The sequence below is a fragment of the Astyanax mexicanus genome, chromosome 1, assembly GCF_023375975.1.
Source record: "Astyanax mexicanus isolate ESR-SI-001 chromosome 1, AstMex3_surface, whole genome shotgun sequence".
Lineage (NCBI taxonomy): Eukaryota > Metazoa > Chordata > Actinopteri > Characiformes > Acestrorhamphidae > Astyanax > Astyanax mexicanus.
Window position 1 is genome coordinate 6,944,325 of NC_064408.1, and position 17,633 is coordinate 6,961,957.

Below are 17,633 nucleotides of genomic sequence, written 5' to 3' on the forward strand. Positions count from 1 at the left end.
TTACAGCCTTAATATTCCAATGTCTTAAAAAGCTCCTCTTAATACTGGCCCATCTGCACGGTCTGAAGCACCTAGAACTTTCAGGAGTCGCTTTTTCTTCTACTTCTACCAGTACTTTTTCGCATTTTACTTTTTAAATTAGATTAATTCTAATTTTTTTCTAATCTGTTTAAATTGGATAGATTCTAACTTCAGAATTGGCCCTAATCGCCATTTTTGGGATTGTGGGACCTCCCCTTGACTAGGCGTTTTCCATAATCATCCCCTTTTTGGTTTCTCAGACATTTCCCTTTACTGTAATTGGTCGCCCATTTTGTGTTTTTAGACATTTTCCTTTACTGTGATTTGTCCTAATTACCACCTCTTTGAGATCTAAGACCCCTATCTGACCATCGTGTCTTGGTTCTGAGAACTTACCCTCATTGTGATGATTCCTAGTACCTACTTTTTGGGGTTCTGAGATGTGGTAACAGGACACCGGTAAAAAACAGCCTTATTATTCCAAGCTTTTAGATTAGGGAACAGCAAACGCTCTCAGGGTCTAATGAATTTGGGCGAAGTAGCTCCTGGCATGAGCTGGCTGGTGCAGTGCACTGCGGACATGTTTGGTGTACATGTGCCAAAGAGCCTAGAACTTTCAGGTACACTGTTTTTTTTCTTCTATTCCTACCACTACTTTTTTACTTTCACCAAAGGGCTTCAAAGTGGCGGACAAGTCAGAGGTGTTCCCCGCAGGGAGCTGAGGAACAGGAGCAGTAGCTGTGTGTTTTGGGGAGGACATGCTGCTACAGTTGGCAGGACTTGAAACACAGGGGAGAAAAAAGTATATATAAAAAGTCAACTTTCTCCATGATGTGTCCAATCATGCCTCAGTAGAGCAGGGTTAGCAAATCCTGGATGACATAATGGTTATGAAACAGTGACATGTCCTGAATGCTGCCTCTGCAAAGCTATTAGAATTTGTGTTTGTCTATTCCTTCATATTATACTGGATGAGTAGCTTTTTATGCAACAATTAGGGTTTAATTGCTGTTCTAGGGATACAACCCACTACACTACACTAATTTTTGGTCCATTTTTTGATTCTGAGACATTATTGACTGTAATTGATTTTAATTAATATATGCTTTTTGGTTCTAAGACCCTCCCTTGCCTGAAATAGTTCATAATCACCACCCTTGATTGGGTCTAAACACTCACTTTTTACAGTTCTGAGATAGCCTCCTAACTCCTAATCAACTTTTTTTTTTTTTATTCAGGAACGAGCTTTTGACTGTGCTCGGCACTAATCATCAACTATTTTAGCTTCTCAGACCTACCCTGCACTGAGATTTGTCTTAATCACAGCCTCTTTGAGTTATGAGTGATTCCAAGGACTGGGATTGGTCCTAATCAGCACATTTTTGAGTCCTGAGACCCCTCTCTGACTGTGATTAGTCCTAATCACCATTGTGCCTTGGTTCTCTGAGACTTTTACCTCACTAAATGAGTCCTAGTACTTACTTTTTTTGGGTTCTGCGATCACTTCCCTACTGCAACAGGTCCTACACAGCACCCTTACTTGGATTCTACGACATTCCCCTAACTGTGATTGGTTCTAATCCCCACATTATCTGGGCTCTGAGAGATTACCTGGATTGGGATTGGTCCTAATTCCCACATTTTTCAGTCCTGAGACCCCTGTCTGACTATGATTAGTCCTAATCACTACTGTGCCTTGGTTCTGAGACCTCCGTCTCGCTGGGATGGTTCCTAGTACCTACATTTTAGAGTTCTGACATTAGTTTCTAACTGTAATTGGTCCTACACACCACTCTTACTTGGGTTCTATAACATTCTCCTGCCTGTGATTAGTCCTTATCACCACCTCTTTGGGTTCTGAGACCACTCCCTGGCTATAATCGGTCCTAATAACCTCATGTTGTGAGGTTCTAATAGCTGTGATTAGTCCTAATCATTACTGTTACTTGGTTTTAAAAAAACAAGTAACCAAGTTTTTTATTATTTTTGTAGATTCTGTGACCTTCCCTTTAACTGAGAGTCCCTAGTAACTATTTTTGGGGTTCTGATATCATTTCCTAACTGTAACTGGTACTACACAGCATCCTAGATGGCTTCTAAGACCTTGCCTATACTGTGATTTGTCCTAATTACCACCGTGTTTGGGTTTCCCTGACTTTGATTTGTCCTAATTATCCCTCTGCATTCACCTCAATGTGATGTTTCCTGTTGCCTACTTTTTGAGTTAATCAAAGAAACATGTTACATTAGGTTTGTTAAATCAGGCAAGCAAACATTGAACACAAAGCAGCACTTGTTATTGGGTTCTAAGATATTCACTTTACTGTGATTGATCCTAATCCCCACATTATCTGGGTTCTGAGAGATTTCCCAGACTGGGATTGGTCCTAATCAGCATCTTGTTTGGGTTCTGAGACCCCTCTCTAGCTATGGTTAGTCCTAATCATCCCATGCCTCACTGTGATGATTCCTTGTACATACTTGTTGGGCTTCTGAGGTCACTTTCTAACTGTAACTGGTCCTACACAACGTCCTTGCTAGGGTTCTAAGACATTCTAGACAACTATATTACTTTTGTTCAAAGCCACTTGTGATGACGATTTGGGATCAAACCTGATTCTAACCTTTCAGACCATATCTGCTCACTAAATCTTAACACTATGGTCATTCTGAATGAAAGCGATGTGAAATTTGTAACAAAGAAACATGTTAAATTAGGTTTGTTAAATCAGGCAAACAAACACTGACCACAAAGCAGCATCAACATTTCTAAAAATGTTCCTAATCACTACTTGTGATTGTGTCTGCTAACTCACTTTTAACTTACGTTTCTGAGATCACCTCCTAACTTGAATGGATGAATTCAAAGTTGTCCAAATTGGTCCTAATCAACTTTTTTTCGATTCTGGGACCTCCCCCTGACTGGGCTCAGCCCTAAACACCTTTTTGTTTGGATTTTTTTAGGCCTTTCCTCTACTGTGATTAATCCTAATCACCACTGTGTCTTGGTTCTGAGACCTCCACCTCACTGTGACTATTCCAAGTGTGTTCTTGTTGGGGTTCTGAGATCACTTCTATTGACTACATTAAATCTTAACACTATGGTCATTCTAAATGAAAGTGTTGTAAAATTAATTTGAGTCATTTGAGTTTAGTACTTCCTTTGTGAACCCAAGAAACAAGTTGAATCAGGTTTGTTTAATCAGGCAAACAAACACTGAAGCCAAAGCAGCATCGTGTTCCTCCAGCAGTAGAGTCTTATAGCCCTGATATAAAGTTTCTAGAGAAACTTGGAACAGTTGAATCAGTGCAGAACAAGGCTTACAATCACACCAGACACCGGTGACTTCATTGACCAGTAGCCTGAAAGAAAGAACCAGGCTGGGGTATCTAATCCCACTATGAATGGAAGTCTTTTCTTGACTATTAAGCAGAAATTTTCAGCTTCAAATTACGCTCGGATTGGCAGCAAAAGCCTGGCGCCCGGAGCCAAGTTCAACATTGTATTTGTCAGTGGAGTAGCACCAGCTAAACCCTGGTGTTGCTTCCATATTATGGTGGAGATTACTGTATCCGTCCCCCTAAAAACAGACCACCCTCGCAGGAGCACCATTTGTCCTTCTTCAGGATGGGTGATTACTTATTATTTGGATGTTCCAAATGAGACGATTGTTCTCAAGAAAACAAACCGACCAACAGGGCATATCAAATCCACACTTCGCTTGTTGCTACAGCGGTTGATACCTTTGCTACAAAACACAACATTCGGTCTGAAATTTGTAGGGTTTGCTCGCCCCACTGCCTGGAAGGGCTTATTGTGGCTTCATAAATCATATCAAGCATTTGGAAGAAAACTCATATAAAGGAGTATTTGGTCACCTTTTTTGCGTGTGGCAGCCCCTCGGAGTCCAGCAGGAAGGCTTTTGCAGGAAAGACGGGGGGATTATTTATGGCTCCGAATTGGCAGCCTTTGGCCGCGCTGGACTTATTTATGAGGCCGTTCTATCGGTGGTGCCTTTTAAAAGGTAAAAGTGTGGCCAAGTGAAATGCAATCGCTCGGAAAAGCTCCGCACGAAAAAAGAGGGATAACTCGCATCCTGTTCCGTTTGGATGGAGGCAGCGCTTGGTTCCTGTATCAGCCAGGTGACATGTGATGTATCAGAATCAGTGCTGCGATATAAACAAATATGCCTTTATTGGCTTTATCCCTTAATGGAAAGCCAGGATCTTTTCTTATCACACCTTTCATTGACTCATTGGTTGAGCGTTACTGAGCCTTTTCAGACCCTTCTTTGGGTTCTGAGACCTTCTGCTGCTTATGATTGTTCATAACCAAAGACCTGACTGTGATGGGTTCTAAAAAACACATTTTGTGGGTCCTGAGACCTTTTCCTGACTGTGATTGGTTCAAATCACCACCTTCTTTATTCTAAGTTCTGAGTCCTTCCGCTGCATGCTGTAATTGTTCCTAATCAAATCTGGTTTATTCTGAGACCTGACTGTGATGGGTTCTAAAAAACACATTGTTTGGGTTCTGAGACCATACCCTGACTGTGATTGGTTCTTATCACCACCTTTCTTAGATTGTAACACTATTCTGTAAACTAATTTGTCCTAATTACCTTCTGGCTTGGGTTCTAACATCCTCTACTGATTGTGATTGATTTAAATCACTGCCTTTTGGGGGTTCTGAGACCATACCTTGACTAGAATTGGTCCTTTTCCCCAGCTCTTTTGGGTTCTAAAGTCTTGACATCTGTCTATCTATTTTAATCACACATATTCCTCCCCTTGTCTGTGATTGGTCCTGAATATCACATTGTTTTGGTTCTGAGACCTTTTCTTGACTGCGATTGGTTCTTATCACCACCTTTCTTTGATTGTAACACCTCCCCAAAACTGGATTTGTCCTAATCAACTTCAGGCTTGGGTGTGTAATACATCTATATAATGTATATGTTTCACATTTTGAACTGAATTATTGCAATAAAGTAACTTTTCATTGATATTCTAATAGTTTTAGATGCACTAGTATGTGGAGAAATATCCATACATATTATCTATTGCCAAATATTTGGCAAAGAAAGCTTGTGTCTGTGACTAGAAGGTTGTTGGTTCCTGCCCCTGAACTTGGAGGAACATCAATTTTACCAAATCCATGGCTGAATTGCTACAAGTCTTAATACTTGATACTGAATGGCTTTAACGCCCTTATTCACAAGTGTGTGTGTGTTCACTACTATGGTTGGGTTTGATTGGCTCCTAATTCTGACATGGACAAGTCATTTAACGTTACATTGCATTAGCCTACATTACATTACATTACATTTAGTGGATTACTTTATCCAAAGCGACTTACAAATCATGAGGTACATCAGCAATAAAGGATATAACCTACATACTACTCAATATAGCTGTAGTATAACTACTACTATCTCATGTACTGTGATCCCCTTATCACTATTTGTGCAATATGTTTAACGTGCACCTTTTTATCTACTATTTATTTGATATTTATTCACTGTTACTTTTTGTGCAATAATACTGGTCACATCCTACCCTAATCATATCTCTATGCACTAGATGTATATATTTTTGTCCTTTACTATATATAATTTTTTAAGTATCTTTATATATTTCCTGTAATTGTTTTTGTATGCACAGTTTCATTATTATTTGTTTATATATATTTTTTTCATGACCTGTTTCTCTGTTCTTTCCTCTGTACTGCTGTGACATTGTATATTGTATATTAATCCCCATTGTGGGATTAATAAAGGATTATCTTGTCTTATCTTATCTTATCTTATCTTATCTTATCTTATCTTATCTTACCTTATTTTATATAAAAAAGTCCAAGTTAATTTGGTTAAACGTTGACAGCTAGTGTTTGTTAGCTCTATTAGCATCATAGTTTCACTTTAAAACTTTAAAACTGCAAAAAGTTGCAAAATCTGTACAAAAGCAGACAAGCAGAGTAGCTGATCGAGTCCATATTGAGAAAAGTTGCACATTTTCGCCTATGCATCGCTTTATTGCTTGCATTTTTCTGGCAGTAAGCCTCCTCCTCTCCAAATTGCTTGCTTCAAAATCTTTGAGTGGGCAAGTTAATTCACTCAGCGCAGAGTGCAGAAGCGTGTCACCCTCATTTTTCCAGCAGCGGCGTTATTTAATGAAATGCCGCGATTCCTAATTGATTCTCGAAATCCAAATCAGTGCTCCTGAATTACAGCCGCTGGGACTGTGGCGGAGCTGCCCGGCCGGCGGCCGAGGCCCGCCGCCTCGGTTTGCATGCGGAAAGCAGTTTTAACTGCGGGTCTCGGAGTGTCAGCATGCTTTACAGTTAGCGATTAGCTGAATGTTGGTGTTACGAAATGAGCCTCTTTTAGCTGTGTACCGTGCGCTGCCCTCCGGAGACCCCAGTCAAAGTGCCATAAATAGCTATGATTTACGGCCGGACAGAGCGTTTCCATTTGGGTGCGTGTAGATAGCGTACGCTAGGCGCGCTGCGCCGCGTACGGCACCGAGATAAGCTCCCCGGATGGTATTTCATAAACGGCAGCCCCGTCTCCGGTCATATTTTGTCTTGGCAATATCAGTTGCTTAGCGAGAAGGCATGATGTATTGCATGCTGGCTTTTACAGCGCAGGGAAGGCACGGCCCTGACCAAGTCCAGGCGCTACAAACGGAAAAGGACTGCAGGTCTAAATCACTGCCTCTTATGAGCTTTAAAGAGTTGCGTGTTGTACCTCTCAAAATAAACTTTAAAAATGAGCAAATGAGAGGGAAATATATCTCTGTCAAATGGAGATTTTATGTGTGTGTGTGTGTGTGTTTTAAAAGAATGATCTGGTTAGTCAAGATTATTCAAGTTATTTTGCATAAATATTTGAGAGTATACTGTATGTACAGGAGTTCTGGTGGAAACAGGAGAGTTGAGGTGCACATTGAATTGTGCCGTGATTTGTTCAGCCGTGGTTTTATGTTTTTTGGATACAATCCGGGTTAGCACCCGAGCATCCCTTTCAGACAGCTTCCTCTTACAGGGTCCACAGTTAATCCTGTTGGATGTGGTTGGTGCTTCTTAGTGGTATGCTGACGTTACCCTGGATACCGTGGCTCTTGATGCATCACAAAGACTTGCTGTCTTGGTCACAGATGCTCCAGCAAGACGTGCACCAACAATTTGACCTCTTTTGAACTCTGGTATGTCACCCATAATGTTGTGTGCATTGCAATATTTTGAGCAAAACCGTGTTGAGTGCTCTTACCCTGCTAATTCACACTCTGCTCTTACTGGTGCAATAATGTGCAATTAATGAAGATTGAACACCAGGCTGCTCCAATTTAGCCATGAAACCTCCCACACTAAAATGACAGGTGTTTCAGTTTTATTGTCCAACCCCTGTAGATGCAGCACAGTCTTGGAGTATTCATATGGATTACAGTCATATGAAAAAGTTTGGGCACCCCTATTAATCTTAATCATTTTTAGTTCTAAATATTTGGGTGTTTGCAACAGCCATTTCAGTTTGATATATCTAATAACTGATGAACACAGTAATATTTCAGGATTGAAATGAGGTTTATTGTACTAACAGAAAATGTGCAATATGCATTAAACCCAAATTTGACCGGTGCAAAAGTATGGGCACCCTTATCATTTTATTGATTTGAACACTCCTAACTACTTTTTACTGACTTACTGAAGCACAAAATTGTGTTGGTAACCTCATTGAGTTTTGAACTTGCCCTTTCTACATGTGTTATAACTGATTATTAATTATTTTTAAAGGCATTTACAACCTAAATAGTAACCATTAATAAACTAATTGTAAACCATTTATAAACCCTTTATAAAGGTAGTCTTATTTTAAAGTGGTAACTTAATTTGTTATATGCCTTCGGTAATATGGAATATCTCATTAATTTACCTAAAGTCTGTGAAAAAAGCTTATGAAGGTTTATAATTTGTTATATGCAAAATATGTGAATTATTATTAATGTGAAATAACATCACTTTTTTTTTTTTACAAATCTGTGAAAAGTGCTTATAAGTGTTCATTAGATGTTATGTGCATTTACAGAACAATTTTCATATATAAAGAACATATAACATATAGCAGTTTGAGGGAGGGCATCGCTGTGGATCTTGATAAAGCATTATGTAAGTGAACTCAACATCTATTAAGCTTTATGAAACAGGTCTGACCAATAATGTTAAGAACAGCAACTACACATACTGTATATTATAATGCATTATATTGCTTTGCGCTTTGTGCTATAAAGCTTTATACTGTGGTGGTATAACTTTTTACATTTCAGATTATAAACATTTATAGTTGTGTATAGTTAGAAATGCTTATATCAAGTGTTATGAAGCATTATGCATGGTTTATGAAGCTTTATGAATGCATTTATAATGCTTTTAGATACCTGATTCATGGAACGTGTTATTGGATGTTCTTGCACAGTTTTTGGATTTTCTTTTAAAGACGAAAAAACATGGTAACACTTTCTATGAATGTCATCTTTATTAGACTCTATAACTACATTCATAATATATTATAATGCATTCATAAGGCATTATAAACATGGCTATAAATATTTATAAAATGTACCACCCACTATAGCCATGTTTGTTAAGCATTATGACTTGTGATACACTTATAATACATTATAAGCTATGCTTATGATATACATGTTAAAATAGTTTATATCTATCGTTAATAATAATCCAGTCCTGCAATGAAAAAGTATGTCACTTTACTTAGAGCGCAGAAAGACCTGTTATAATACATTATAATTGACTATAACAAATATTATATTCAAGACAAGCATAATTCATGAATGGTAACATTATATTTATATGATTATTGAGGGTGTGTTTATAAGTTGGAAGCTTTTTTAGTCATGATAGTCTACAAGCTGGGACTGAGTTTCTTGGTATTGACGTATAACATGTTATAAACACTACAGCTATTAATGCATTATAATCACAGTTCATGATGCATAATAAGCATGGTTATGATGAATTATAGACATATGTATATGCATATATAAATATGTATAGCCATGTTTATAATGCCTTATGAATGCATTATAATGGGTTATGAATATGTTTATAGAGTCTTATAGGGATGACATTCATAGAAAATGTTACCAAAACAAGGTTTAAGGTTCACAGTTTGTCAATCCCATGTTCTACAAACTCCCATTATTCCTCTTCTATACAGGCTGAATACTATTTTCCGTTTGCAGGCTCCTTTAAGATTGAGGCAAATTCAGTCTGTCACTTTTCCTAAACTGCTGAGTAAGGGCCTTGGACCTGACCTCATAAAAGGGTTACACAAGCTCGAATCCTCACTTTGCCCACAGTATTTTCACTGAAGAGCAACTTTCCACAAGAAAAATGTTATTCAATACCTTTTCTTCTGGTCGGGAAAGGGGAGAAAAAAAAAAAGAGCTGGAACAAACAGCAGAAATTGTTCTCTCGTTAAATCACAGACCATCGCTGACATTTCCCAACTCGCATTCCTTTTTTTCCCCTTTTCTCTGCCCAAACATCCACGCCATCGTTCCTGCCAAAGCATTGTTTTGATAAGCGTATCGATTTACATAATATTTTCGATGTCCCAAAACCCAGTGTTTGCAGCTATATTCAGACTCGAACTACTGGCTGATGTATCAGCTGAGCGAGACACTTTTCCCTCATCCTACTCCTCCTTAGTAAAGTTAAAAGTAAGTGATTTTAGTGAATATACACTAGTAACTCTGTATTGTAGTAGAGAAGTGGGCGGAGCTTCTAGGCATGGTGAACATAAGGCTTGTAATGTGTACAGTAAAGTTAAAAGAAAGTGGTATTAGTGAACATAAAGTAACTCTGTATTGTAGTGGAGAAGTGGGCGGAGCTTCAGTAAAGTTGTAAGAGGTGTTAGTGAATATAGAGTAACTGTAGTGTAGTAGAGAAGTGGGCGGAGCTTCTGGTCATGGTGAACATTATGCATAAGGCTTGTGTTGTGTACAGTAGTAAAGTTAAGTAAGTGCTATTAGTGAATATAAAGTAACTCTGTAGTGTAGTAGAGAAGTGGGCGGAGCTTCTGGACATGGTGAACATTATACATAAGGCTTGTGTTGTGTGCAGTAAAGTTAAAAGTAAGTGGTATTAGTGAATATACAGTAGTAACTTTGTATTGTAGTAGAGAAGTGGGCGGAGCTTCTGGTCATGGTGAACACTATGTATAAAGTGTTGCGTGTTGTGTACAGTAAAGTTAAGTAAGTGGTATTAGTGAATATAAAGTAACTCTGTAGTGTAGTAGAGAAGTGGGCGGAGCTTCTGGACATGGTGAACATTATACATAAGGCTTGTGTTGTGTACAGTAAAGTTAAAAGTGAGTGGTATTAGTGAATATATATAGTAACTCTGTATTGTAGTAAAGAAGTGGGCGGAGCCTCTGGGCATGGTGATCTTGTTATAAGGCTTGTGTTGTGTACAGAGTAAAGTTAAAAGTAAGTGTTATTAGTGAATATATAAAGTAACTCTGTATTGTAGTAGAGAAGTGGGCGGAGCTCCTGGACATGGTGAACATAAGGCTTGTGTTGTGTACAGTAAAGTTAAAAGTAAGTGGTATTAGTGAATATACAGTAGTAACTTTGTATTGTAGTAGAGAAGTGGGCGGAGCTTCTGGACATGGTGAACACTATGTATAAAGTGTTGCGTGTTGTGTACAGTAAAGTTAAAAGTAAGTGGTATTAGTGAATATAAAGTAACTCTATATTGTAGTCGAGAAGTGGGCGGAGCTTCAGTAAAGTTGTAAGTGGTATTAGTGAATATACGGTAGTAACTCTGTATTGTAGTAGAGAAGTGGGCGGAGCTTCTGGACATAGTGAACATCATGCATAAGGTGTTGTGTACAGTAAAGTTAACAGTAAGTGGTATTAGTGAATATATAGTTAGTTACTGTATTACTGAGATTGTTGGTGATAAAAGTATAGATTACAGTAGAGTAATTTCTTGTTTATGAGGTTCTATCAGCTGTTTAAGGCAGTAGCGGAGTAATTCACTTTTTTCACTCGTTCTCTTCACTATAGCTCTAGTGTTTTGTGGTGAAACACAGAGTGGAAGTATGTGAGCAGTACCTTTTCCCGGCCCCCAAGCAAAGCCCCTCACTGCTAGGGCCTGGGGGGCGCTGCCAACCCAAGCCCTCCATGGATGTTTGTGTAATCACATCTTCTCTGCTCTCCCAGGCTGGAGCTGGAGGAAGCATCTAGTGGCCACCAATTGCCGGCTATTTTCCACTTTGTAAAACATTATCAACTGAAGCCTTTTATGAACGTCTAACGCAGTAAATGTCTGGAATGAGGATTTTGCACGGGACGCAGAATTCCTTTCAGGATTCCTCCAGTCGTGTTCTGAATGAGGTCCTTCAGACTGGAGTCTCGCACTACTGTGCACAAGCCTGTTTATCTGGGCAGGGGACTTTTATTTGGCCAGAAAAAAACTGTGATATTAGAGCAAATACCAGTAATGTTAATACGAACCCCAAATCAGAAAAGGTAGGGACTGTGGAAAATGCATATAAGCAGTATTTACTTCATTTCCATTGACTTTTATTTGATTGGAGACTGTAGGAACCAAATATATTTCAAGTTGTATCACTTTTAATTCATTTACTTCATTAATATACTTCCAATCCTGCATTTCAGACTTGATTTTAATCATATAACAATCTATGAAAAGCTGAGAATTTAAGGAGCAAAGATGAGCAGAGAATCTCCAGATTGTTACAAATGTGTAATACCACTAATAGCTTTACTATACACAATACAAGCCTTACAGGAGTTTGGACAATGAAACTGAAACACCTGTCATTTTAGTGTGGGAGGTTTCATGGCTAAATTGGAGCAGCCTGGTGGTCAATCTTCATTAATTGCACATTGCACCAGTAAGAGCAGAGTGTGAAGGTTCAATTAGCAGGGTAAGAGCACAGTTCTGCTCTAAATATTGCAATGCACACAACATTATGGGAGACATACCAGAGTTCAAAAGAGGACAAATTGTTGGTGCACGTCTTGCTGGAGCATCTGTGACCAAGACAGCAAGTCTTTGTGATGCATCAAGAGCCACGGTATCCAGGGTAATGTCAGCATACCACCAAGAAGAACCAACCACATCCAACAGGATTAACTGTGGACGCTGTAAGAGGAAGCTGTCTGAAAGGGATGTTCGGGTGCTAACCCCGATTGTATCCAAAAAACATAAAACCACGGCTGAACAAATCACGCAGAATTCAATGTGCACCTCAACTCTCCTGTTTCCACCAGAACTGTCCGTCACCACAATCAATTATTGTGCTCTAAAAGCAGGTGTTTCAGTTTCATTGTCCAACCCCTGCATGTTCACCATGTCCAGAAGCTCCGCCCACTTCTCTACTACAATACAGAGCCAGAGAGGCATTTTATTTATTTATTTTTTATTATTACTTTTTATCACAGTTCAAACCAGAGACTGTAAAAAAGATGGACGTCGTGTCACCGTTCCCATTCATTCAATGAAAATGAAGCCAAAATCTTCCTCCATGTTGGCAATCCTGAAACCCGAGTCTGTAGAGCGCAGTAGAGACCAGAGGAGGGAGAAAGACTGTGGAGAGACAGCCTACTCATTTGAATAACCCCGCCCCTGAGGGCTGCCTCCACAGAGCTATACACAGTCTATGGTCCCACCCATACAGTCATTGGTCCCACCCCAGCTAGGTGTAACCCAGCCCTTTTACACAACAATAACCACACCTTTTTAAATAGAGCTGAATAACGTTTACAAAAATTTATTCTGTGGGGATATAAAATTTTAACAATATAAGCAGAGGTTACACTAGCTGTTGCATTTAAATAATGGAGGTAGAATTACAGTACATTGAAAAAAAAAAACGTGATTGAAGTTGTCTGTTTTGCCATTGAAACCTATGGGGATGGGTGGGGTTACACAGCTTTCTGCAACCGAACAGCAGGGGGCGCCCGACCTGTGGTGGCTTCACTTTTAAGAGACGATGCTCAGTCCAGCTATACACAGTCTATGGTTGAAACAACCTGATGTTTGATGTTTCATGCTTGCGGGCCACAACTTTTCATTGCTGACCCCTGTCCTACAGGGACGTCCATGCATTTGACAATGCAAACCCACATGCTGCACACTATACATTACAAAGGCGCGACTGCGTAAGAAGCGAGTCCTGACCTCTCTCTCTCTGTCTCTTTCTCTTTATCTCTCTCTACAGGAAAGCCCACCTGATTCTGAGACGTGTGGACCGGATCAGCCTCCTGTGCCGCTCTCTGCTGAGGAGCGGGTACATCCAGAGCCGGACGGAGAACGTGCCGTACGCCACCTGCCGCAGCGAGGAGGTCCGGCCGGCGGGCACCGTGTGGCACAGCTCCCTGCACGACACACGGCTGGCCTGCGTCGACAAGCTGCTGTCCGTCCAGCGCAACATATACGGCAAGTCCAAACTGCGGTGAGACTCGCCCCGGGCCTGCCGGACCTCTCCTCGGACCCTCGCCCTCGCTCCGGACCCTCGGTTGACTGTTCTTTTTTTCTAGAAACATGTAAACGCAAATCTCAGACTGTTCCACCTTTTCACTAAAGTGAAAGAAGGGACTTTTTTTTCACCGCACGGCCCCTTGGACTGCTTTCCGTTTCCTTTCCTTTTCCCCCGGCGAGGGGCAGCAGGTAGCGGGAGAGGCCTGGAGTAAAACGCCTGATTTGATTTCTACCTTGCTTTTTTTAGGACACTGGTTACCAGAGTAGCCAAAGCGCACTTAACAAGCACACTGGACGAAGCAGTGCAGGGAGTGGACCTGATTAGTGCGGACTTAATCATCATTCCCATTTGAATCAATCAAACGTATGCAGCCAGTCTCAACACACTTTTATCTCTGGTTATCTGCTGGTAAATTAACTTAATTAGTTAAATCATTTTTTACTCTTGTGTGTAGTAACTCATTAATAATACACATATAATAACTGTGTAATTGATAGAACTGCTGGTTATTCATTGTTTCGGATGGATTACTGTAGGCCAGCAAACTTTAGACTGATGGTAGAACATCCAAATATCTGTACATCTACAGCTTAATTTTGATAAATAGTTTCTACACAATAGGGCAGAAATACGCACATAACTTTGGTGCACACCATTTGAAAATGAGTGAAATACACCTGCAATTAAGGAATGCATATATATTTTTCTGCACTAATTCCGGTATAGATTACTTTTGCTCAAACTGTGTAAACTGTGGTTTGCAGCATGTCTTAGATCAAACTGTGACGTCAGGCGCTTCAGATGCATGGCTAAAAGAGTGCTAATTAGTGCAAGTTAAGTAACAGAACAGGACCCTAAACATTTTGTGAATCAGGGCAATCTGAAAGTTTTGGCAACATAGTAAAACAACACTTTAAATGAAAGAAAAACGTCAAAATTATCTCAAGCCAAAAAATCTCCATTATCTAGAGCAGTGAAATGTGAAAAAAAGTGCAAAAAGTTCAATAGTGCAATTACTGTATAACATTTTTGCAGAGTGAACATATCCTTGACATGTAAACGTGTAAAGAGTAAGGTTATTATGGCAATATTATGCCAAAAATCTACTCAACTAAATAACAAAAACATGACATAGTTTGGTCAATTTGAAACTTTGAAAGTATCCTCAGGTGCAGTCTCAAAAAAAGACCATCAAAAACACTACAGTGATGGAACTGGCACTCATCAGGTCCGCCCTAGGAAAAGGAAGACCAAAAGTTTCATCAGATTTATCAGCCTAAAACGGCAAGTTAACAGCAGCTCCCCAGATAAGAGCACCTAAAAGCTTCTTCACAGAGTATTTTGGTTTGTTTAACATGTTTAAGTTACTGCATGATTCCTTATGTGGTCCTTTATAGTCTGGTTGACAGTATTCTGTTCTTCTGTAATCCATCTCTAACAACGAATACAACAAATGCATTACCAGCAGTTCCAATGTTAATACTTGCATTATTAATGATTAATTACACAGTTATTACACAGATAGAGCAGCAAACATGGTTTCTATTCGATTCTACTGGGAATGATGAGCAGATTCTAATCAGGTGCGTTCAGAGCACGGCTTCGTTCAGTGCAGGTGGACTCTATAGGACTGAATGTAAGGTTCCCACTTCACGGTGATGCAACTCTCAAACACCTGGTGGATCAAGAACCTAAAAATCGACTTTTCAAACAAACATATCTTTAGGGAAACCCCAGCAGGGCGGGAAGGAGCGGCACCGGCACTGCAGAGACCTCCATCCCCTCAAATGCAACGCAGAGGCCTGCTGAATTACTCTGTTCAACATTTAACAGGACTTTTTGATGTCTGTACTTTTCATCTAGTCTTTTCATCTGATCATTTTCCTACATTAAAATGGGGGGACTTTGTGTTTTCATATTCACGTATTAGGGCTCGACCGATATAGACATGCTAATTTTAATAGTTAAAAATGTAATATAGGCTCAAATTAATTCAGTTCATTATATCCAGCTAAATTTTTCAATCAATTGTAGGCCAATCAATGCAGACTCTACACTGTAACCAGTTCAAATTATGAGTTTCTTTGATTTTACCAAATTGAAAACCTCTGGAATATAATTAAGAGAAATATGGATGATCACAAGCCGTCAAACCAAGCTGAAGTGATTTTTAGATTTCTGCACCAGGAGTGCAGGCAAAAAGTTATCCAAAAGCAGCGTGTAAGACTGGTGGAGGAGAACATGATGCCAAGATGCATGTTTAAAACTGTGATTAAAAACCAGGGTTATTCCACCAAATATTGATTTCTGAACTCTTAAAACTCTTAAACTTTATAAATATGAACTTGTTTTCTTTGCATTGTTTGAGGTCTGAAAACTATATATATATATATATATATATATATATATATATATATATATATATATATATATATATATATATATATATATATATATAGAGTATAGGAATAAATCTACACTGATGGGCGTGGTGGTCTGCAAGTGTTTCTATCTTGGTGTTAAAAAAAAAATACAGGTGCGCCACTGATTGATTAAAACCCTGATAATAGTCGCCGTTAAGATACGAATGCGCCAAAGTCAGAGCTCACCTGCTTCTTAAAGGGAATGATGAGCAAGTGACATTCTGATTGGTTTATTTCACGTTAAGCCCAAAATTAACCACACCCATGATTAATTAAGAGAATTGGTACATGCCTTTTGTTGCATTTCGAGCTGTGTGAGGTGTACTTTTCCTGTGGTTATATATTCCTGTGCGCTATATTTCTCTAGAATAGGGCTATAGGTGTCCCAATACTTTTTTGTACATATAGTGGATTATAGCATAATGGTACCTACTGGCATAATGGCATCTACTTTTTCATTAAATATACATTCAAATTGGTGTTAAACAACTATTTAATAGACACACAGGTAAATATAATGCATTATATGTTCCATATATTTTTTGTGTAATTTCAGGACCCTCTAAAATGCAGATTTTAAGACTTTTCTAAGGATTTTAAAGATCAATTTGCCTGCACACCTTGATCTTAACCATGAATGAGTTCTGCTTTCACGCTCACCTACGGAGCCCCTGAAGGGACTTGGTGTATTTTTTTTTACGTAAAAAGTGGTGAGCACCACATACTAAGTGGTGAGCACCACTTTTTACGTAAAAAAGAAAACACCATGTCCCTTCAGGGTCTCCATACTCACCAGTTCAGCCTGTTGTACTTTAAGGTTGATTTATTTGAATTATTGGTCATTTTCAGATTAGCAGTTCCTTTAAGGATTGAGAAACATATTAGAAATGCTCTTTTAATACAATATGAACTGAAGCCTCAAAGAGCCTCATTAATATCGACCAGTTTTATCAGCTAATGGACGTATCGGTTGAGCCCTAATTCTCAGACAGCCCTTTTAAACCACAGGCTACCCCACCTTCATGCTGGAGATGCTGAATTTCAGGCCTGCCGCAGGTCTCCAGATCTCCAGATAGCTTGTAGTGGCTGTTTTTACTGCAGGACTGTAAAAGGAAATAAATAAGGGACTGTGTATAAAAAAAGAAATAAAAAGAAATAAAGAAAGAAATAGTGTAGCCCATCAGCTGTGTGGACTGGTAACGGGGTTGTAGTGTATTATTAAATGCTATTTTATAACTGATCACATGGGCTAAGCGAGCATAGCTGAAAAATACACAACTTAAGCAAAGAGTTAAAAACGATGGAAATCAACCAAAACGGAATGAACTAGCTTCAACATGTTATTTTCAGTAACTTTCATTTCATGTTATATCAATTGTGATAGTAAATTATACTATTGTACAGGAAATTGTAAATACAGTATGTACCAAGTCAATATGATTGTCTTTTTTTGGGGAAAGATCTATTAAATATGTATACTGAACCTCTACACCATGCTTTTGAGCTTTATTATTATTATTATTTTGAGAAACTCTCTTCTACACTCATCAAAAATAGAATTCTTGAATAGTTTTTTTTATTAAAATCATGGAGAAACTCATTTGTTGGTAGCTGGTGGTTGGTATGGTGCAGTGGATAACACCACCATCTGCCA

The 17,633-nt window shown here is 39.0% G+C and overlaps 1 protein-coding gene across 1 annotated transcript in view; it reads left to right on the forward strand.

Moving 5' to 3' along the window:
- The window catches only part of LOC103040661 (astrotactin-2), a 1,082,674-nt gene extending 1,066,704 nt beyond the window's left edge, over positions 1 to 15,970 (forward strand). The window contains exon 23 of the mRNA XM_049465818.1: positions 13,296 to 15,970. Coding sequence (XP_049321775.1) covers positions 13,296 to 13,533 — 238 coding nt within the window. The 3' untranslated portion in view covers positions 13,534 to 15,970. The remainder of the gene's footprint in view (positions 1 to 13,295) is intronic.
- Positions 15,971 to 17,633: the final 1,663 nt, after the last annotated feature.